The sequence below is a fragment of the Fringilla coelebs genome (assembly GCF_963513975.1).
Source record: "Fringilla coelebs genome assembly, chromosome: 18".
In the NCBI taxonomy this organism is placed as follows: domain Eukaryota; kingdom Metazoa; phylum Chordata; class Aves; order Passeriformes; family Fringillidae; genus Fringilla; species Fringilla coelebs.
Window position 1 is genome coordinate 4,671,009 of NC_140044.1, and position 20,859 is coordinate 4,691,867.

At 45.0% G+C, this 20,859-nt stretch overlaps 3 protein-coding genes across 7 annotated transcripts in view; 2 read left to right on the forward strand and 1 right to left on the reverse strand.

Moving 5' to 3' along the window:
- The window catches only part of OSBPL2 (oxysterol binding protein like 2), a 33,013-nt gene extending 22,775 nt beyond the window's left edge, over positions 1–10,238 (forward strand). Inside the window, exons 9-15 of one of the 3 annotated variants that reach the window (XM_084217969.1) lie at positions 996–1,103; positions 2,015–2,104; positions 2,703–2,823; positions 4,668–4,796; positions 5,535–5,658; positions 6,305–6,395; positions 7,566–10,238. In XM_084217969.1, the coding sequence (XP_084074095.1) occupies positions 996–1,103; positions 2,015–2,104; positions 2,703–2,823; positions 4,668–4,796; positions 5,535–5,658; positions 6,305–6,395; positions 7,566–7,668 (766 nt within the window). In that variant the 3' untranslated portion in view covers positions 7,669–10,238. The remainder of the gene's footprint in view (positions 1–995; positions 1,104–2,014; positions 2,105–2,702; positions 2,824–4,667; positions 4,797–5,534; positions 5,659–6,304; positions 6,396–7,565) is intronic. The other 2 variants (XM_084217970.1, XM_084217971.1) reach the window with 2 other exon arrangements.
- Positions 10,239–11,272: 1,034 nt separating this feature from the next.
- ADRM1 (ADRM1 26S proteasome ubiquitin receptor) lies at positions 11,273–18,018 on the forward strand. 3 transcript variants are annotated; one of them, XM_084217802.1, is made up of 10 exons: positions 11,273–11,329; positions 12,041–12,251; positions 12,494–12,610; positions 12,690–12,813; positions 13,236–13,322; positions 15,384–15,465; positions 15,685–15,914; positions 16,239–16,396; positions 17,061–17,163; positions 17,795–18,018. In XM_084217802.1, the coding sequence occupies exons 2-10, from the start codon at positions 12,042–12,044 to the stop codon at positions 17,899–17,901; spliced, it is 1,218 nt and encodes a 405-aa protein (XP_084073928.1). In that variant the 5' UTR covers positions 11,273–11,329; position 12,041; the 3' UTR covers positions 17,902–18,018. The 3 variants fall into 3 exon arrangements, with proteins under 3 accessions (XP_084073928.1, XP_084073930.1, XP_084073929.1); XM_084217804.1 differs by having other exon boundaries at positions 15,685–15,806; XM_084217803.1 differs by lacking the exon at positions 13,236–13,322.
- A 223-nt stretch (positions 18,019–18,241) lies between these two features.
- The window catches only part of LAMA5 (laminin subunit alpha 5), an 85,843-nt gene continuing 83,225 nt past the window's right edge, over positions 18,242–20,859 (reverse strand). Inside the window, exons 77-80 of the mRNA XM_084218044.1 lie at positions 20,644–20,774; positions 20,449–20,539; positions 19,617–19,736; positions 18,242–19,492 (exon numbers count right to left, since the gene is read on the reverse strand). Of these exons, the coding sequence (XP_084074170.1) occupies positions 19,338–19,492; positions 19,617–19,736; positions 20,449–20,539; positions 20,644–20,774 (497 nt within the window). The 3' untranslated portion in view covers positions 18,242–19,337. The remainder of the gene's footprint in view (positions 19,493–19,616; positions 19,737–20,448; positions 20,540–20,643; positions 20,775–20,859) is intronic.

Here is a 20,859-nt window from a genome sequence, read left to right on the forward strand (position 1 = left end):
GACATGGGAATGTTCTCTCCATACTCACTGGAAGTAGAAGTACAAGGCACTTTTTACAGAGGACACTGCTTTTTTCCTATTTTCTGTTAAAACAGTTTACAAACTTCTCTAAGATAGATTGATTGCTACCAGGTAACCTCAGTATTTCCCTTACCAGCATGGAAAGATGAGTGTGACTAGATGGCTTTGACTCTGCTAGTGACAATAGGAATCCTGTTGTTTAACTTTTTGATCATTTATGGAATAAAGTCTTAAGGATTTAGAATCTGCAAACTCACCTTTAAAGCTTTTCACAAAACAATAAGCCAAAAATAAAGCTCAGTGGAAAATAAATTCTAGGATTTTTCCTTTTTCTCAGTAAATCTTTGGGGAAAGGATGCAATTGAGTTGTGAACTGAATTTTAAAATGTCACGTTTGTGGAGCTTGCAATAGTGCTGTTGTGTCCCAGTAGTGTTAAACAACCAAATAAAAAGAAGCAAAAACCACTCACACCTCCAAAATTACCTTCAGTGACACTGGAGCAGGCCTCAAATAGAGATGAGAAAACTTGTGGCGTGTTTGTGGAAACCACTTGTGCAATTTACCGCTGCTGCAGCAATTGAATAGCAGACACTGTTAGGCATTAGTTTGTTAGTCTGGTTCTCCTGCAAATACTGTGTTTTCTCACTTAAAACTTCAAAATTCAAAAGAAAAAGTTGCATTCCTGGACTGCTCTTTATGTTGGGCTGAAATTTGTAATCCAAAGCACAGCAACTGTAAAACTCATGTGAGAAGGGAGAAGAATAAGGGCAATATCACTTCATTAACTTGCACTAATGCTTGGCTACAACACATGGTTGGCTTGTAAAGAAAAGTCTGTTTCTCTTCTGTTTTGAAGCTGAGTGCTGGCTGTTCAGAGGAGTGCTAAATATTTTGCCTTGCCATGAACAGAATTGAAAGCAGGCTTCCATCTCAAGCTCAATAAAATGATTTCTTTCTCTTATTTCCTTGACAGGCACAATGAAGCTTACACATGGACAAATCCAACCTGTTGTGTACATAATGTAATTATTGGTAAACTGTGGTTAGAACAGTATGGAGTGGTAGAAATTATAAATCACAGGTAATGCTGATCATGAATCCAGGGACTGTAGGGATTGTTGTGGTCATTTGTGTTACAAAGCAGATTCTGATTTTTGTCAGACACACAGGAAGCTTTTTTCTGTAACTCCAAAATCTTGTGGGAGTTTTTTGTCTTTTTGTGGTGTTGTTTTTTTTTTTTTCTTTTCCTGACAAATGCAAGCTCTCCCTAGGCCTGGGATTACTATCATAATATTATTAATGAAAAGGCACAAAGCCAGGTGGACTATGGAGAGCACAGCTTTTACATTTGTGAGTTACCCATCCAAATTCAGTGCTGTTGCCAGAGAGCAGAAATTAAATTTAACTCCAGAACCATTCAGTGGAATAATTGGCAGAGGCAGGTTGGACCTCCATTGTGTTGATTGTGATTTGTCACTTTTTTTAGTTTAGGTAATGGACGATGTCTTAAACTAAGGGCACAGCACAAAAAAATTACTGTAGAGCTGGGAAATGTGAACTTGGAGAGTGTCAACTGCTCTGCCTACTGCCTGTATCAAAGCTTTTTACTTACAAAAAATAAATTACCTTCTAAATGATGAGGGAAATAATTTTGTGAGCAGCATTATTCCTGCACACGTTGCTCTGTCAGTAAAGGAGAGCTTCAATCCAACAAGCTGCTGTTTGGTACTTCTCATAGTATCAAATCTGTAATCCTTTCTTCTGTACTTGCACAAAATTTGTTAGTTCTGTGAAATTTTAGAATTTTTGTGCCATTTTTCAGGTCCTGGTCAGATAATAAATCATAATTAATTAAAAATAATTATATATATATATATATATAACTAACCACCAGCTAACTGAAACTATATTTAAAAAGCTAAATAAGTTAAATAATTTTTTTGATGTATTTAGGGGCTTGCTTCTCTAAGCATGTACTTTTTTCCTCCACAGTACTGGAGATAAATGTGTCCTTAATTTTAAACCATGTGGACTGTTTGGGAAAGAGCTTCACAGAGTAGAGGGATACATCCAGGACAAGCAGTAAGTGAGAAAAGCCTTTTGGTCTCTCTGTTTTTAACACTGGGGCATTTCTTTTGCTGGCAATGTAGTTTTCTAACCCATTTTTGTTCTCTGTGTCACTATTAAACCTGCTGACTCCAGGATAATTTTTAAGCATTATTAGAAAATCTCTCCAGTCCAGGTTTTGGAAATAAAGGGAAAAGGCAGAGTAGCTGCAACTGATTTACTATTGTACAGTCATAATTCCAGTCTTCAGTTTAAAATAATGAGAATGTGGTTATTAAAAGTTGTAATTAACCCAGACCTGTTTTATGACTCTGAGTCTCTGTATTATAATTGGCTTTGATGTACCCACTTTCATTTAACAGTGGCAAAAGCATGTGACTGTCATGAGGATCTGTTCTGGAGGGCTGGAATGAGCTGAAACCTTTTCTTTGCCTATCAAACATCTGTGTTTTTTAAGAATCACCCATTCTGTGATTCTGTGGAATCTGCAAATAGAAACATAAAATGCAGCAAAGTAGGAAGCTGAGTATTTAATGTAGAGCAGAATCTGCAAGGCTTGGCTTAGCAGGCTCACTCAGAAGGAAGAGCTCAGTGTCCTTTGCATTCTGTGCAGCAGGAAGAAGCTGTGTGTGATCTATGGCAAGTGGACAGAGTGTTTGTGGTGCACTGATCCCACCTCGTATGAAACCTACAAAAAGAGTGAGAAGAGAGGCAGTGAGCCGAAGAAGAAGTCGGTAAGGTGAAGGATTCTTTAGGGAGAAAAGATTCTGAAATATCAGAAGTGAAATTAAAACATCTTATTTAGGTGAATGAAGGATAAAAGGTGTCATTTGGTAGGGGTTGGACAGGGCAGTGAGAAGGCACTTGGCACTTTGAGCTTTGCAGGCTCTGGTGTGGGTTGCTGGCATGGAAGGGAGCTCGTAGGAATGGTGTCTGCTGGAGATGGGTCAGAGAAATCATCAAATATCAACCCCCAAGCTGATGTTGTCCAGTCCTTGAATGAGGAAAGTGACTCTACTGCCAACTCCAGCAGTAAAAATAGTAGGATTTGGGTAGTAAAAACAATAACAATTTTGTTTAAGTCAGATATGCTTTTTGGTGATGCAGATTTTGAGAACTTAGGATGTAGAAAGTCTTTACAAAAAAGAGGTCTGGAAATAAACAGACCATATTTTTTCTTTCATATGTAAGCAGTGTCAGGGAAGTTGCTGCCAAGACCTCTGTGTCGCATGGAAAATGGGAAATGTTGTATGGTGCAGCAGAGGACTTTGGGTTTCCTTATATCAACAGTTACTCACTGAAAATGAAAAGTTAAACAGAAGCTAATCACTCTTGATGTTAAGATGCTCAAACTTTAAAAGTATTTACATCAGAAGAGTCTAGAGCAACAACAGGCCTTGCTTTTGGCTCTGGATTCCATCACGGTACAGGCTTATATTTTGACTCTTAAAAAAAAAATAATAAGGTTCTGTTCATCTTAAGAAAATCAACTCTTTCTTTCCTTCCTTCCTTCCTGTTGAGACTATTTTTAGATGGGGAACTGTCTAACAGTAAACCAGATGTTGACATGGAAAGTAGCCTAGAACTGTCTTTTTAAATAATGAATACTCAAACCAAATGATTGAAATTAGACTCTTAACCATATGGAGCTGTTTTCTGGTGTATAAAACAGGCTCTGTTTAACCTAGTAGGGTATTTTTGATTGAAACAAATGAGCCATGTCAAAGAGGGCAGAAAGAAAATAGAAAGGGGGTGGGAGTGAGGAAAACTGTTCCTGTCACTCCAGGATGTTATTGCCTCAAACTTCCCTTCTAGTTGTTGTGATTTTAAATGGGTTCTCATGGTGAAATCCTCTGAAATTCCACAGTGCTGCTGTCTGTGTCCTGCAGCAGTCAGATTGTCTCAGATTCTGAGGGCAGCCCCCTGAACATTGGAGTTTTACATGGGCAGCACAGCAGTGCAGCTGGTAACAAAGGTACTTTGAAGGAAAGTCACTGTATTCATCAACTTAAGGACACAGTCTTCACAGTGAGAAAACTGGCAGTGATAATTGTGATTGGAGTCTGGATCAGACTGAAATGAAGGCCTGTCTTTTTTTTAACCACACATCTGAATGTTTTACAAATGGTGGAACAATATCCAAAACCAGGTGTGCCCTATTTATGACTTAAGAACTAACTTGGGAACTGGTTTAAATTTCAGTCTTGGCTCTTTTGCACCTGTAGAAATAATGGTCATGTGAGGTGAAATTAAGCTATGGCATAGGATAGAAAGGAAGCTGGAGAAAACACTTCTGAAAGACATTCATTTACTATTATTACTATTACTGTTTTTTTTTTTTTTTAACAGATATTCAAGTTTTATTTAAGTGTTAGGAGACTATTCAGGGATATCAGGAGCAAGACAATGAGAGGGGCTGTATACAGAGTGAGGAGAAGCAAACAGGAGGGGTGAGGCAGAAGTACAGGAGTGTTCAGTATCTCAAATGTGAACAGATCCTTCAACAGTCACTGCAGAACCTGAGATGAAACCATCCACTGTTCCTTTGTTCCTCTGCCAAATGTTATCTCTGTTTCAGAATGAAGAAGATACTAAATCTGAAAATGATGAGGCTGATGATATGCCGGAGGTTCAAGACACAGTGCAGTTCATACCAGGCAGTAAATTGCTTTGGAGAATAAACTGTAGGCCACCAAACTCATCACAGGTAACTGTTTCAGTCTGCCCCTGCTTTGCTCTTGCTGGTGACTTATCCAGGAGAACATGAGGAATGGTCCAGGGAACTTGTTGCAGTGTCACTCCTTGGCATAGGAGCAGGCTCTGGCAGTTCTTGCTGCACTGAAATTATACTCCAGCAAACTGTGCTTTGGACCTGTGCTGAAAGCACCCTGCCATGCCTGAGCTGGCACAGGGAATGTGTGCTCCAAGTGCAGCTGGGAATCTGGGGACTCAGCTTAACCTGTCTGGGAGATCTTTGCACTGAGAGTGGCTGAAATATGGATACACATTCCCTTCTGCTAGCCCTGCTGTTCCAAGACAAGGTGCCTCAGGGTGCAGTAACTGGGCAGCAGGATATTAATTTCCATAGTTTCAACAAGACTTTTTGGTCTTTGAGATGTGGGTGGTTTTGTTTTGTTTTTTGGTTTTTTTTCCTAAAAATGATGTTAAATATCAATATCGTAGGAAATCTGTCTTAATCCTCACAAGCAAAGACTGCTTAAAAAAATGAAAGCTGTGATTTCTATCCCCATCTGCCCTTTCTTGTTCTTCCTCTCCAACAAAAAATCCAGCTGGTGTTGTATGAACGTAACCTTACCTTCAGGGCAGCCAGTTGGGGTTTGACTCAGCAATTTCTCTTGGAAGTTTTGTTGTATCCATTCATTGTAAGGGACCCAGCACTGCTTTGCTGGAATAACTTGTGTGTTCTCTTCAATTTGCTTCTCAGATGTACAATTTCACCAGTTTTGCTGTGAGCCTCAATGAGCTGGAGAAGGGCATGGAAGCAATCCTGGCTCCCACGGACTGCCGGCTACGTCCGGACATCAGGAACATGGAGAACGGGAACATGGGTACGTGTTTGCTGCAGGAAATCCTGGCACAGCAGTAAGTTTTGGGAGGGCTGGCTGCAGGGAGGTCGATGCAGGAAACAGTCTTCAGTTTCTCATTCTCAGAGCAGCCTTAACTCTTTTTCATCCTGTGCACTGAACATGCTTTTGAACTGTGTATGATGTCTGTTTTTTCCCAGAAGAGCCTGGGAGAGCAGATGCATCCCAGCGCTGCTGTCCTGTGTTGTGATGTGTTTGCATGTTTGTAAGCTTGGGAGGAGCTGCAGACGTGCTCCACTTGCTCTGGAGTTTGTCTGGAGAGACATGTGGTGAGCAGACAGGCTTTGCTGCTCTGGTCTTTGTCAGAGGAAACACACGGCCAAATAGTGAAAAAAATCACTCTCTCTGTTATTGCCTAATCTCAGTTCTTCCCTGCTGTCTCAGTGCAGTGTTTCTGAGAGATAAAACACCAACATTTCATTTCAGCTCTGTGTTTGTAGCAGCAACTTTTCTGAAATGAGTTTTAGGTTTTTGTTACTAAAGACTCTGTACAGCAAATGCTTTCTCATGCTTAAATGAATTCTATTTCATTTCTCTGGTCTTTCCTGTGTTTTCTGCATTTTTGTTTCTTTTTTGCTAAATTACCAATTTCTCTTGAAACATTGGCTAGATGTGGCAAGCAGAGAGAAGGAGAGACTAGAAGAGAAACAAAGAGCTGCTCGCAAGGAGCGTGCGAAGGACGAGGTGGAGTGGCACACACGGTAAGGGACAAGGAAGGAGCAATTTGTTTAAGCTTGGAATAGTTGGGTACGCTGCTTGAATTGTTTTTATTCAGGACAGCATGTGTGTGATTGCTTCCATGACAGCACAATTTGTAGTGTCACTTAAAGCATTGCTGGGTCAACAATTAAATATGTAGCTGGAAGCCAAAATTGCTGATAAGTCTGTCCTGGAAAAAATATCTAAAAAGAAAAGCTGAAACCTGTCATAATTAACTACTGTAGTAATGCTGGATATTTTTTTTAAACCTACAGAGGTCATGATTTTGTTAGAATGAATGTTAAAATGTTGACTGCCATCCTCCTTTAACCAATTCCTGTCCAGCTTTTGGTAGTTGAGCAAGACAATGTGGCCCTCTAGGACCTTTTATTTTCATACTCTTTGGATTTCTTGGCTTGGATGCTTCAGGAATTGCTTTTTTAATTGCATATTCAAGTGATTTCCGAGTCACAGAGTGCATCAGGGAGTGATGTGTGATTTGGCTGCGGCTCCCACAGGGTGCTTTTCACAGCTGCCAGTGCTGTGCAGTCAAGTGTGTGCTCATGGCCAGTTGCTTACTTCAAAGGCAAGAACTTTGGGATGCTCCATGATTTTATGAAATTCAGAAGAGAAAGCATTCTTTTTCCAAAGCCTGGAGGAGTAGCTACAGATTAATTCCAGTTAATGCCTTGAAAAATCTCTTTCAGAGAATATAAAATTGGTTTTGGTTAATGTGGTTAAAAAGTAAGCAGCAGTTGATGTTCTGTGCAGGGCACAGCTCCAGAGAACAGAAACTGTTTCCCCTTGGGAGAAATTTCCAAAAATGATTGTGTAATTGATTTGGCACTCTTTTAAAGTAAAAATTAATATATATAATCTAGAGTGTCAATGTTATTTTTACTTGGAATAGGACAGGAATTTTAAAATCCATTTAATACTCCTTGACTTTATGCTAAAATAAAAGGTGCTCTACAAGGTGATGATAATTGTGTAGGAAGTTCAATTATTTTCATGTTCAGAATATTTCCTAAGATTTTTTTAATAAGAAATACCAGTGTATTTTTAGAATGTTTTGTGAAAGAAGCAACACTGGGTTTTTTTTTCCCTTATAATAACTATTAATTCCGTTACTTTTTTCCTTTAATTGTTTCTCTCCTTTTTTTGTTTTACAGGTGGTTTCATCAAGGCACTAACCCATACACTGGGACTCCAGATTGGCTGTACTCAGGTGGCTATTTTGATAGAAATTTCTCAGACTGTCCAGACATATACTGAAATTCCAGAAGCAATTGCTCATCTCATCTGGATATCTAGTTACTAGATTTCATTCCAAGCCAGTTACTCTGGTTTTGTTGATAGCAAAAACCAGCTTTTCAAAGTAAATTTTAACAGAAATTCTGTCAGTCAACAATCAATGGTTTAATTCTCACTAACGCTGGATTGCCAAATATTTAAATACTGTTGCGCTCATTCCGTAAAGCTGCACCTGAAATCATCAAGTTTTCACTAATTTGCAGAGAGACTTTTGGTTCTCCATTTCCTTCCCTAGTTTCTCTGCCAGGAGGATATGCTGTATCCGTAGAGCACATAACATCCTTGAAAACTACATAACTTATATAAACTAGAGATAATATCCTTGATACTTAGTACAATAGAGAAGAAGCTGAAGTTTTTGGCACTTGGAGCAAGGATGAAAAGCCAACATGGTACCAACAGGATCAAGCCCAGTCCTGTCACACTCCCATACTGTATGTAGCACTCCCTGGGGACAGGAGCTCCTGGCCCCACTCTCCACAATTCCATAACTGAGAGCCTTGGGAACACAAAACCCAGCCCCAGCCTCTCACACTGTAGTTGTCTGTTACAGAGTCTTCACAACTTTGGGACACTGTGAGCATTAAACTGTATACCTGTGATAAATCCCATCGAGCATACGTTAGGAGAAGGGAAGGGCACACCCACAATGTGCTTTTCCTCAGGTCAGATGCTGTTAAATGCTGTTCTTACCATAGGAGAAGCTTTGGAAGCAATAGCAGGAATGTTGAGGTGGTTCCAATGTACAATATATTGCTTGCTACCACTTGGAGGCTTAACTCTTCTGCACTACCTTTGGCAGCTTTGGCACTGTGTATGCTTCTAGACTAAACTTTCCTTTGGAAGCAGTTCCGTGTGTATGTCCACGCAGGTTCATGTTTTGGGGAAGTTTTGGTTTGCATGTTTCTCATTATTAGGTCATGTCTGTTTTATATGTTGTGAAAAAGCAGAATCAATTTAAAGCTTTGGCAGAGTTATACCTATTACAAGTTTCCTGTGAGCACGTGATGTCAAAAAGTGGGATTTTTTTTTTTTTGTTCCATATCAAACCATCAAAGCCATATAATACTGGAAATAATCAATTACTGAACTGATGCATTCATTTTCTTTCAAGTGGTATATTCAGGGGCCAGGATGTGGAGGAAGGCTTGAAAAATTTGGTCCAGTAATTAAAACTTATCCTTATGTTGCTGCTTCTTTTATGAAAGTTTTTAATTGAGTACCCAGGCAAAAAAAGAGAGTGGCTGTACTGCTGTGAAGTTTACAGTAATTTAGAAATTGTTGGTGTTAAGTGCCAGCAACATGAAGAGTTCAAGAAAGAATTGGTCTGATTTGTGTCCAAAACATCTGTGATTTCATCCAGAAAGTAGAATTTTGAAGTGTTTCTCTCTCAGCCACAGGATTAAAAAGCAAAAGAAAATTAACATATTCATAGAGAAATTCTTCTATCAAATAATGTGTACAACAATTGGATTCTATTTGGGGGAAATTAGTTGTCTTCATTGGAAAATATGAGAGCTGTAAAACTTCAAGGCAGTAAGGAAGGGCACAATCTGAATCTTGTTCATGGGAACTTGATTCTGTTGCCAAAATTTGTAATTTGTGTTGATGGAAGTCCTCAGAACTCGAGATGGACTTAGTGACACAGTAGGGCCGTCTTTGTTCCTAGTATGGGCACAAGACACTTCTGAAAAGACACTGCTGATCCACATGGAACAGCATAAAAACAGTTTTTATAAAAACCTGAGCTTTAATGTCAGTGTCAGGCACTGTTACCCCCTTTCCAAACTTGCTGCACGTGCCATAGGGAATTTTTGGTTAGGTGAGGATTGAAATGAATTACATATTAGACCAGTGGGAGTTTGAAACTTAATTTAATTACATAGTGTGTTCGGTGCTGGAGTGATGTTTTTAAAACAATGCATATAAATAGAAATTGCCTGAATGGAAAAAACTGTACAGATGTTCTAAGAGGAGGTGTACAGGTTAGCATCCCTTTTGTCTAAGCCAGGATTTAAATTCAAAGACCTAAAGCCTTGTCATTATGTGAAAGCATGAAACAATTGTACCAATGTGTTTAATCCAAACTTCAGTATAGAATCTTCATGGGATATAAAAAGAATCTGGGAACATTTCCAGTGTAAGAACACTTCATTAGTTACATCTTCACCCCCATCTCCCTCTCCTTTAGTCTGAAGTTTTCAGAAAAATTTCAGATTAGTTCCAAATCCATTTTTTTAATTTATTGTTCTTCATTGGCAACACTTTCAGAACCCTTTCCCTGCGCTGCCGACACGGCTCTGCTTGGCCAGCCCTGGCATTCCTAATGCTCTCAAAGTCCAAAAGGTTTTATTTTCAATGCAGATCTCGCCTCAGTAGTTTACGTGTCAAAACATTAATAACTTTGCACCTTTTGAAAGAATGTCACTTTTATAACTTGATTAAACACTGTATATAAGATAACTGTGTTAGTATATGTTAATACAGCTACATAGAGAAACCAGCTAGAAAGAAATTATAATAAATACTTAATAAATAAATACCCTTTGGGCCTCTGGATGGTGACAGAGATTTTTGTGAAACCCGTACAGAGCAGCTGGTGGGGGGCCAGGAGGACTTTGGCTTTGCTCAGCCAGCTGTGGGGCTGTACCTGGATTTCATTGTGATGGCCACTGGACAAAGATGATTTAATTTGGAGGTGTCCAGCCATGGTGGACTCTGCTCTCAGCACCTTTGCCCTGCAGTCCGTGGCGTGGTGGGGTGCAGGACAGCCAGGGCCGTGTGGTGCTGGTGCTGCTGGATCCAAAAGTGGGAATTGGCAGCGGGAAGAGCCTCGGGAGTGCTCCCAGCTCTGACCGCCTGTGCTGTGATGATGGATGGTGATGGAGAGGCCAGGTGTGAGCTGGAGCTGGGGACAGTGGGCTTCTGCTCAAAAATGTTATCAATGGCAAAGTTCACTTGTAGTGGCTGTACAGCATTTGTATCTTGGAGGTGATGTCCTGCTGTAAATGGGGAACAGCTTTTTACATGTCCAGCATTTACAGAACTCTTGGCACCGGGATAAACGAGGACAGGAACCATCTGTCCTAGAAGAGACCTAATGAGAACTATTTATTCTGGTTTAATAATTTAAAACAATTTCCCAGTAAATTTCTCGCCCAACCCAAGACTCTTCACCCAGCACTACTGTTGGGAAGACGCCTGTGTTGGCTTTTTGCAAATACCTGCGATTTGGGTCAGGGATGCAATACTGAAATACTGCGAGGCAACCCGGGCTTTGGCCGTGGGCCCAACGTGCCTTTCGTGGAAGGATTTATTTTTTGTAACCATTTCCTGCCTGTGCCGGGAATAAAGGTGCTGTTGGAGACGCGCTGGCCCTGGGCTGTGCTCGGCTGAGGGATGGGATGGGGCCCAGGGGGTCATGAGGGCCTGGGGGGGGTGAGGGGGAGCGCCGCCATGTTCCGTGACACAGCAGGGGCGCCTTGCCCCGCCCCCTTTGATTGACAGCCGCGCCAGCCAATAGCGCGGAGCCGCGGCGGCGCGCGCCCCGCGCGGGGCGGGGTTCCGGCGCGCGGGGCAGGAAGAGCTGAGGCGGCGGCGGCGGAGGAGGAGGAGGCTGAAGGTACCGCTCGGGACCCGCCGCGGCACCCCCGGGACGGTGCGCCCAGCGGCGGCCGGGCTGGCGGTCTCCTGCCGGGGGAAGCCGCGGGGAAGGCGGCATGGCGGCCTCGGGGGGCCCGGCAGAAGATCGCGGCCTCTGGGCGGGCGGGGGGTGCCTGGGCCGGGCCGCGAGCCCCCCCTGTCCCGGCTCGGCTCGGGCTGTGGCCAGCGGCGGGGCCGGGGCTGGCCGGGCTGTGAGCGCAGCGCCACCCCGGAACAGCCGCGCAGTCCCGCGGGGCCGGCCGGGCCCGGCAGCGCCGCCAGGCCCGCGGGTCGGTCCGTGCGGGAGGGCGGGCGGGGGGGGTCACCGTGAGGGTCAGTGGAGCACGGGGCAGCCTGTGGGGCTCTGCGGGGTGCTGGAGCCGCAGTCTGAAGGTACAGTAGCGCTTCCTGCTTTGAACTGTGGTTCGAACTGAAGGAGGAAGCGCCAGGGCGCTGTGGCTTCATTTTCAAGTGCCTGAGCACACAGGCTGTCCTTTATTAGTGGAGGGCTGTAGAGCCTTCTGTCTTCATCCAGAGTTCTGCTTTAGCTCAGTTGAATCACCCTGGAATTCTGCAGGCAGCAGAACAGATTGCTTTTGTGAAGCCAACTTGGTAAAGGTTGAAATTTGATACTGGGAAGAGAGGATATGGGAAGGTTTCTCATCACACCTGCTGCTCTCTCTCTTTCCAGGATGTCTTCAGGTGCATTATTTCCGAGCCTGGTGCCAGGCTCTCGTGGCTCCTCGAGCAAATACCTGGTGGAGTTTCGGGCAGGGAAGATGTCCCTGAAAGGCAGCACTGTAACTCCAGACAAGAGAAAAGGCCTCGTTTACATCCAGCAAACCGATGATTCCCTCATTCACTTCTGCTGGAAGGACAGGACTTCAGGCAATGTGGAGGATGTGAGTATGAGCTGGTGTTTCAGTGCTGAGGTGTTATGTTCTGATCTGCTGGCACTGTGGAAAGAGCTCCTGCAGGACAAATTAGGGTGAGAATGTCACTGACAGACCTGCACTTCCACATTCTCTCTGCTCTGAGGAGCAGATGGAAGAAAGTTTGTGGAGGAGGGCAGAGGGATTTGGGAGGTGAAAAGGAATAGTGATGTATTTTCTCAAAAATTTGTTTCTCCTGACACACTTTCCAGGATTTGATTATTTTTCCTGATGACTGTGAGTTCAAGAGAGTCCCACAGTGCACCACAGGCCGTGTGTATGTATTGAAGTTCAAGGCAGGATCAAAACGACTCTTCTTCTGGATGCAGGTTTGTGGGAAGCCAAAGACAAAGGTCTTGGATCAAAATCCCCCCAGCATGACTCATACCAAGAGCAATTCTCTTGCAGGAGCCGAAGACAGACAAGGATGAGGAGCACTGCCGTAAGGTGAACGAGTATCTCAACAATCCCCCCATGCCAGGGGCATTGGGTGGGAATGCCAGCGGAGGCCATGAGCTCTCAGCACTGGGAGGTACAGTCCATTCTCTGCTCCTTCATGTCAGAGCCTTTTTTTAAATAAATTTATGTCTAGGCTAAGCCCCTAGAACTCCCTAGGAAGAAATCCCTGATGGCTGTGGAGGGTGAGCTGGGGACAGTGTTAATACCAGAAGCGTAAATGTGCTTTTAGCAGAATAAACTGTGCTGTTAAATAGGTGTAGGCTGAAAGTTAAGACTGCCGGGAGAAATCTCTTTGTTTCCAGTAGATTCTCTGGAGTCTTACTTCTTTATGAAACCAAGTTGCATTTATCTTTTACGAAGATCATGAATCAGTAAACACTTGAAACTGTTTTTCCATACAGAATGTGATGCCAATTAATCTCCTGCTGTTTGAGCCGGAGTGCTGTGAAAAAAACCATGTGAATATGTTGTGTTTCAGAATGTTTTTGTTTTTAGGTGAGGGTGGCTTGCAAAGCCTTCTTGGAAACATGAGCCATAACCAGCTCATGCAGCTGATCGGACCAACGGGCTTAGGAGGACTTGGTAAAATGCTTTAATATCTTTATGCCAAAATGGTATTTTCTCCTGCCAGGTTAAATCTTACCTGACAATGTTCTCAAGCAGTGCTATTGATCTCAATAGCACTTCTTCCATGTGAGAAGGCAAGGCCTTGCCTCAGACATGAGCTCAGGGACAGAAAAAGGGTACCAGATTCTACACAGCACTCATCTCAGGGCTTGATCTGCAAGGAACTGTGGTTCTGCTCCTTGCTGCACTGAATCTTCTGCTTTTTTCCCCTTGTTTTTTTCTACTCCACTTTTTCCTCCTAAATATTCACTGGAGCAGAGGCTGAAAGCCAGTGATTTGCTCCTGGTGAATGTGCTGGTTACCAAGCTGTGGAATTGCTTGTGTTGTCTCTGATTCCGTGAATATTTGTGTGCAAAGTGGAAAGAGTTCAAGAGGAAGGTCAGAGTGGTCCCACCCCACAGCACTCCCCGATCAGGGGGACAAGGCTCAGGGCAGGGCTCTCTCTCCTGGGCAGCCCTGGGGAGAGCTGGAATCACTGGTTTCTGAAGGGGCTGCGGTCTGTTCTCAATGCCATCCATGCTCCAGGAGCATTTTCTGACAGGTCAGACCCTTGAGTGTAAATAGGCAAAGGAACACAGCAGTGACAAAGGTTCTGTGCTTAAGCTCAGAAGTCCATTTTTGTGGATCTGGCTGGTGTCTTTTTAGCTTCAGATGCATATTGGTGGGATGTTCAGATGCAAATCTCATGGTAGTGTTGGAAAAATCTGGCCTTTTAGGATGCGTTTGGAAAAGATCTTCCTCTTGAAGCTTCACATAATCCTGAGAATGTCCTCCTTTTTTCAACACTTTTCCTCAGCAATTCTTCTTTCCTTGCCTTTACATTCAGCCATAAGCCAGAATTGACATGTAACAGAAAGAGAACCATCTGCTAGCTGCTGCAAACAGTGGTTGTGGTGAGTCCCTGGGGATAATTTCCCCTGGGAGTGTTGTCTTCGTCACAGCTGGTTTGCATCTCTTGGGGCTCTGCAGAGCTCCAACAGAGCTCTCTTGCTCCTGGGTCACAATGAAATGGAGCAAAGCAGTGTGTGGTGAGCTTTACCTGCCATGCCTGTTGCTTGGGAAGCTCTGGGATAAGTGTTAGGAGGTGTTGGTTCCATGGGATTGTTCCTGTACTAGGAGGGACTGGCAGGGCCTCACTCTGACCTGCAGGGCCTGTAGCTGCAGTTGGCCATGGGTTTGCTCACTGAGTGCTGTTGTTCTGTCCTCTGTTCCCAGGTGCTCCCAAAGGTGGGTGAGAAATGCAGGTGCTTTGTGTGTATAATCAGGTGTGAAGGAAGGAACTGCTGATGGGGAATGGAGTGTTTGGCTGATGTGGCTCAAAGGAGTTGTAGGGAAACAGTCGAGTCCCTGACAACTCCAGGGGGGCCAGCAGCCAGGCCTTGTCCCAGCTGAGGTTCTTGACCCTGCCATAAGTCCTTGGTAGTTGGGAAGTGTGATGGAGGATGCTGATTCTGGTTTCTTTGGCATAAGGGTTTCCTGCTGGCTGCTTCCCTGAGAGCACTTGGTGTGTGGAGCTGTCCTTCCTTTGCCTATGAGGTGTTTAAGAGCTTGGCTGGTTCTTTTGCTGCATCTCTGCGTTAGGTTTGAAGCTGCAAACCCCTGGTCTGTGAGGAGAGAGTGGTGGCGACTCAAAGACACCTCTGGGATCTTCTGCTGAGGGCCTTGGCTTTAAAGTTCATGGAAAAGCTGGATTTTTGGTGTAGCAGATAAGAGGAGAGGGCTGTGTTACAGTGATGTACGTACGGCACAAACCGGAGTAACTTCATCCTCCTTGTGTACACCTAGAAACTGAGTCATTTCTGGGATGTTCAGCTCTAATGGGGATGCAAGATCAGAAAAGAAGATTCTGTTAATTTGGAGAAGGGGCTAGGAGGGTGGGTTGGGCTTTTTCACCCCCTCCTCTATTTTAGCAAATAAAACCTTTCAGGTACAAGAGCAGCCTCTCCAGAGAAGAGAGGTGCAGAAAACCTGAAGAAATAAATGTCTAAACCTGTTCTTCTTTTATATTCATGGAAGGTGGGCTGGGTGCACTGACGGGACCTGGGCTGGCCAGTCTGCTCGGGAGTGGGGGACCTCCAACCAGCAGTTCCTCATCAAGGTAGGAGGCCGTGTCTGCCCTGGGCCATTGCAATGGGAACTTGCCACTGCTGTGGGAGGAATCATGGCTTATTGAATGGGGAATATGGTGGGAATCAAGACTGCTTATACCTCTCTAAAATGAGGTAGGAGTTTTTCCTGCTGTAAGGGCTTGAAAAGAAGCTTTTCAGAATAGAAGAGGTTTTTGCAGGGAATTAATTACCCTAATTATCTTGCCCAGCTCTCGCAGCCAGTCGGCTGCAGTGACTCCATCTTCCACGACTTCTTCCACCCGTGTAACGCCGGCCCCGTCCGTTCCTGCGGCTGCCTCGGTGACCAGCCCCAGCCCCGTTCCCAGCTCGGGTAATGGAACCAGCTCAGCCACAAGCCCAACCCAGCCCATTCAATTGAGTGACCTTCAGAACATTTTAGCTACTATGAATGTGCCATCTGGAGCAGGAGGACAGCAAGGTAACAGTGCTCTGACCAGGCAGCTGCTGGATCCAGGAGTCCTTTGGAGCTGTTTTACTGTCCTGTCCTGTTCCACGTTGGTTTGAAAGGTCTCTTAATTTTTTTTTGTTCCTGTTTTTTGGTGTTGGTTTTTTTTTAAATTTTAATGCTGTTTTTGACTGCTTCAGGAGACTTACTCTCACTCCAAAACTGAGAGGAGGAAAAGATGGTGGCAGTGGGATAGTAATTTTAATACTCAGACCCTGACTAGAAAAAATTGATTTACATGATAAAACCACAGGGGTTTGGGTGTAGTCTAATGGCCAACCCTTTGTTTTCTCCTAGTGGACCTGGCAGCTGTTCTGACTCCTGAGATCATGGCTCCCATCCTGGCCAACGCTGAAGTTCAGGAGCGATTGATGCCTTACCTTCCCTCAGGGGAATCCCTGCCGCAGACTGCAGAAGAGATCCAGAACACCCTGACGTCTCCTCAGTTCCAGCAGGTAGATGCTGGCTGTGGGGGGAAGTGCACTTCTTCCCCCTTTCCCATCATCCTGATTCACCTTGCCCTGCTTTGCCAGGTTCCTGGCAGTGCTCAGAGTGGGAAATTTCTCAGTAGAAGGGGAAAGGAGGAGGGACATGGTTTAAAGGAGCATTAGTTCTTCCTGCAGTCACTCAAGGGCAGATGGGAATGGTTTTTACTTTTTCTTTTGGAGTTGGGCTTTACCTTTTTCTTTACTATAACTGTCCTCTGGCAGATGGCAGGAGTAGTAGCAAATTCATTATTCCCTTTCACCAAATGGCTTCTTAATTTCAGACTGAAGGGAGGAGATGCTCATGGTTACTACACTACATCCCTGGAAACACCAGTCCTTAATTGCAGGACACTGTGATAAAAGTTGGTGTTTTACGGACCAATCTGAACTAGTAATTTACACCAATTGATTGTAATTTGTCCATTTGCAAAATAATAGGAGCTTAAATGACTGGTTTAGATAAACTGTAGCAACTTCCATGCACAAGGAAGTGAGAGACATGTAATTAGTGATTATTTTGTTGCATGTCTGTTCCCAAGCCCTGCCCTGCCAGGACTGCTCTCCTCCTGGGGTTACTGCTGCAGGGATCTGATGAAAACTTTATTTTGATGCTGTTGACTCCAATCCACAGGCTTTGAGCATGTTTAGTGCTGCCTTAGCTTCAGGACAGCTGGGCCCACTCATGAGCCAGTTTGGGCTACCTGCAGAGGCAGTAGATGCAGCAAATAAAGGCGGTGAGTGCTGGTGGGAACAGAGGGGGAAGGGGGGGTTTGGGGGTGTTGGCACTGCACACAACCACTGAATGTGGGGTGTAAATATCAGCTTCTCTCTAACTCTCCCTCTCTGAGAGTTGTGAGTCTGCAAGGTGACTCTTGCACTGATGTTTACAAGGAAAAGGTGGGTGTGACAGGTGTCCCAGCACACAGTGAGGCATTATGTGCAGTGAGAGAAGTTGGGGTTCTGCAGAGATGTGTTGGCTTTGTTTTCTTGGTAGAGATGCAAAAACTCTGGAGGTGTCACAGTCACCTTGTTCAGGAATGTCTTTCTTGTGGGAGCCTTTAATGAGTCACATGAAATCAGTGAACACAGTCAGGGCCAGCTCTGGCAGTGAGGCAATCCCTTTTCCCTAATGAGCTTTTAGCATCCCTCCCATTAATGTAAGAATTATGGTCTCAGGATGCACAATTAAAGTGCATAAAATGCTGTGTCAGATAGATCTGGATGTGTGTTACTTTGTTTAAAATTTTCCTCCCTGCTAATTCATACTGAAGCAACTGTTTGTTTTCTAAGTAATGAAGCTTTAACCTTGTGTGGACAATGAGCTCCAGCCCAGGAACTGCAATATTTCGTGTGTTTAACTTCTAGATGTAGAAGCCTTTGCCAAAGCCATGCAGAACAGTGTCAAGTCAGACCAAAAGGAAGGAGACTCTAAGGACAAAAAAGATGAAGAGGAAGATATGAGTTTAGATTAAGTTATTTGCTCTTCCTTACAGATACTCCTAGGTACTAACTTAAGCAACTGCAGTAGGATTACTAACTTCATATTATGCTTATATAAATCTACAAATAAAGGAATTTTCTTTATCTGCCATACTGTTCCTTCCAATCTGTACAGTATCCCTACAGTGCTGATTATCCCTCTTCCAGCTCATCAGCCTGATGCTTACTCTTCCCCAGGTAAAGTGAAAGAGAGTAACATAAAACTTTATTTGACTCCAAAGTATGTACCAGTGATTTACAAAGACCATCTTTAATACTACAACTTTAAAAACAGGTCATAATTACATTTAAGATGGACATGTTAAAAACCCATTTTACAATATTTACCCCTCATAAAAAAACCCCACAATATAATGATATAAGTTACAAGTCCATTTCAGAAGCAAGATTTTGTCCCCAAGTGGCCAGAGATATATATACACACACAAATATATATATGACGTGTAAGTGCACGAGTGAACTGGGTGTCTTGGGAGAAAAAAAGCTGCTTCAAGTGGAGACTGCACTACACCAGGGCTGAGGGAGGCTGAGCAGGAGCGAGGGTGGGTGAGGACCAGGTGCCACCCCGCACACCTGGCCAGGTGTGGAGGTAACCTTTCTATTTCTTCCCTTTCAAGCAATGGTTTCTTGCTTCACACAAGAGGACTTTTGTCAGTGTACTACCAGTGCTGAATGCAAGTGCAGAGCCAGTGGCAGTTGTGCCTTTCTGCTTTCCCTCAGCAGTTCTCCCAGCCTATTCTGTTCTTTTTTTGATTCTTATAAATTACTCTGATAAGAAGATGCTAATTCTGTGAACAGAATTTTGTCCAAGTTCCCCCTTGCAGAGCTCTTTGTGTAGCAGTAGCAGGTGAGCTGAGACTGCCCTTGGGGGGAGGTTAAATGTGCCCTTGCTTATAAAACCCCAAAACCAACGGAATTAATCCAGTTTGTCCTAATTGCATTTATTATAAACCAGAAACTGCCTGCAGCCTTTAGCAGCAGACCGTCTGTGACATTTATTAACAGCCTCAAGTGTTTGGTGAACTAAATCTATGTGCCCTGTACGAGAGGGGTGAAGGGAATTGAGGATGGGCTGCAGGGCTGCTCTGTGCTCCAGCCCACGCTCCTACCACGAGCCACAGGGCAGCACGAGCCCTGCTGCAGATCCTTGACCACCCAGAAGGACTCACCTGTCACCACATCCCGCTCCAACTTTTTGGTTCTATTTGTGAAGCATCCCCAAAGTGCCCCTTTCTCCCCAACCATCCTCCTCTGCCCTCCTCCCCCTGGGATCTGTGGCCCCTCTGGTTTGGCCCAGACCTGTGCCTGCAGTCGCTGGAGATAGGTGTGTCTGAGCACGGGCAGTGCTCTCAGAGCGGTGAGCCGGGGCCGCAGCAGTTCTGTCCCTCGGGCTGGCCCTGATTGGCACTCAGAGCACGGGGCAGCCCTTCAGGCCCACAGAGCCCCGGGCAGCCCCAGCTCGAGGCAGGTCCACGTGCCTCTGGTTGATCTGCAGGTTCCTGACACAGCCCACGTAGTGAGGGAGGGGAGGTAACAGCAGCCCTGTGCTGGCCTTGTCTGTCTCTGCAGAAGAAACAAGGAAAAGCAGGCATTAGTCTGGCAAAGGCTTAACCTCTCCCTCGCACCAGAAACAGTATCTCCATTCTCCTTTGGGGTATTTCATCCTGGCACATCTTTCCCAACTCACCTGGCAGCCCTCCTAGAGAGAAGGTTGCCCTTGTGCTGGGTGCAGGAGGCTGGCTGGGTCCCACTGTGTGGTTGCCTTCTGTATCCACATCCACCTGGATTACGTTTTTCCATTTGGTAACTTCAAAAGAAAACAACAGTCAGTGCTGCTTCCTTACCCATGGAGCGAGCCCACCTCTCCTCTCCAGCCTTGACCAGTGTTGGAGCAAGAGGAAAACTATTGAGGGTCAAAGGGCCTGGCCTAGCTCTCAGGAAATGCCCAGAGTCTGGACAATCTCCCCCAAAACCTCACCCAGCGCTGGATGAACAAGATGAAGGTTTAAAATAGAGAGCTGTGCTGAGATGGGGCTGCAGCTGTGCCCCCACCCCGAAAAGGGCTTGATGCAAAACAGCACTTGCTCAATGGCAGCCACATTAAAGGCTGAGTTTCCTGTACAGGTATGAGTTCTGCAATTCCTGCTCCCAGCTATGGGCTTGGAACCCTTTGGACACACTTGACACCAAAGCAATTTGGGCTTTCACTTCAAGCTGGACACAGTCCAGGACGGATCAAGTCCTGTGGCACATCCTTGGCTTTGCCAGCAGCAGTTCCATGAAGCGGAAAAACAACCTGCCTCGCCTGACTACCAGAGCTGACAGTGCTAAGATCAGGCAGCAGTTCCTGTTAATTAGGAAATTGACCTCATGGCAGTTACAAACTCCCAAATTAAGTGCACGCAGCAGGGGGACAGGGTTTAAATTGCCAAGCCTGGGCTTGTCCTAAGCTCCCCTAGGAGATGTGGGCTGAGCAGGGCTGGAGCAGAGCCCCAGAACCAGGGGAGCTGTCACCTCACCTGCAATGGTGTGCCACTGCCCGTCGCAGAGAGCTGGGCTCGTCACCGATGCTGAGAACTCATCAGCTCCAGCACCTGCTCTCACAGTGACCTGGGGTGAGACAAACCCATCAGAGCTGCAGAGCTGAGAGGGACAGGGAGCAGACAGACACCCACGCCCTCTGGAGACCTGTGGGGAAGCCCCCCTGGCAGTACCTTGGTCTCCTCCATGTAGAGCAGGAGATGGTAGCTTCTCCTTGTGCTGATGTGGAAGATGAGGCCAGAGGCACTGCGGGGACGCACCTCCAGTGTCACCTCCAGGTCCTGCTCAGTCATCACAGCATCAGCTGGAAGAGAAATATCACTGGTGAAGGGAGGACCAAGGGCATTCCCATGGAATGTGACCCTCGAGTCCCAGGCCACAGGGGGGTA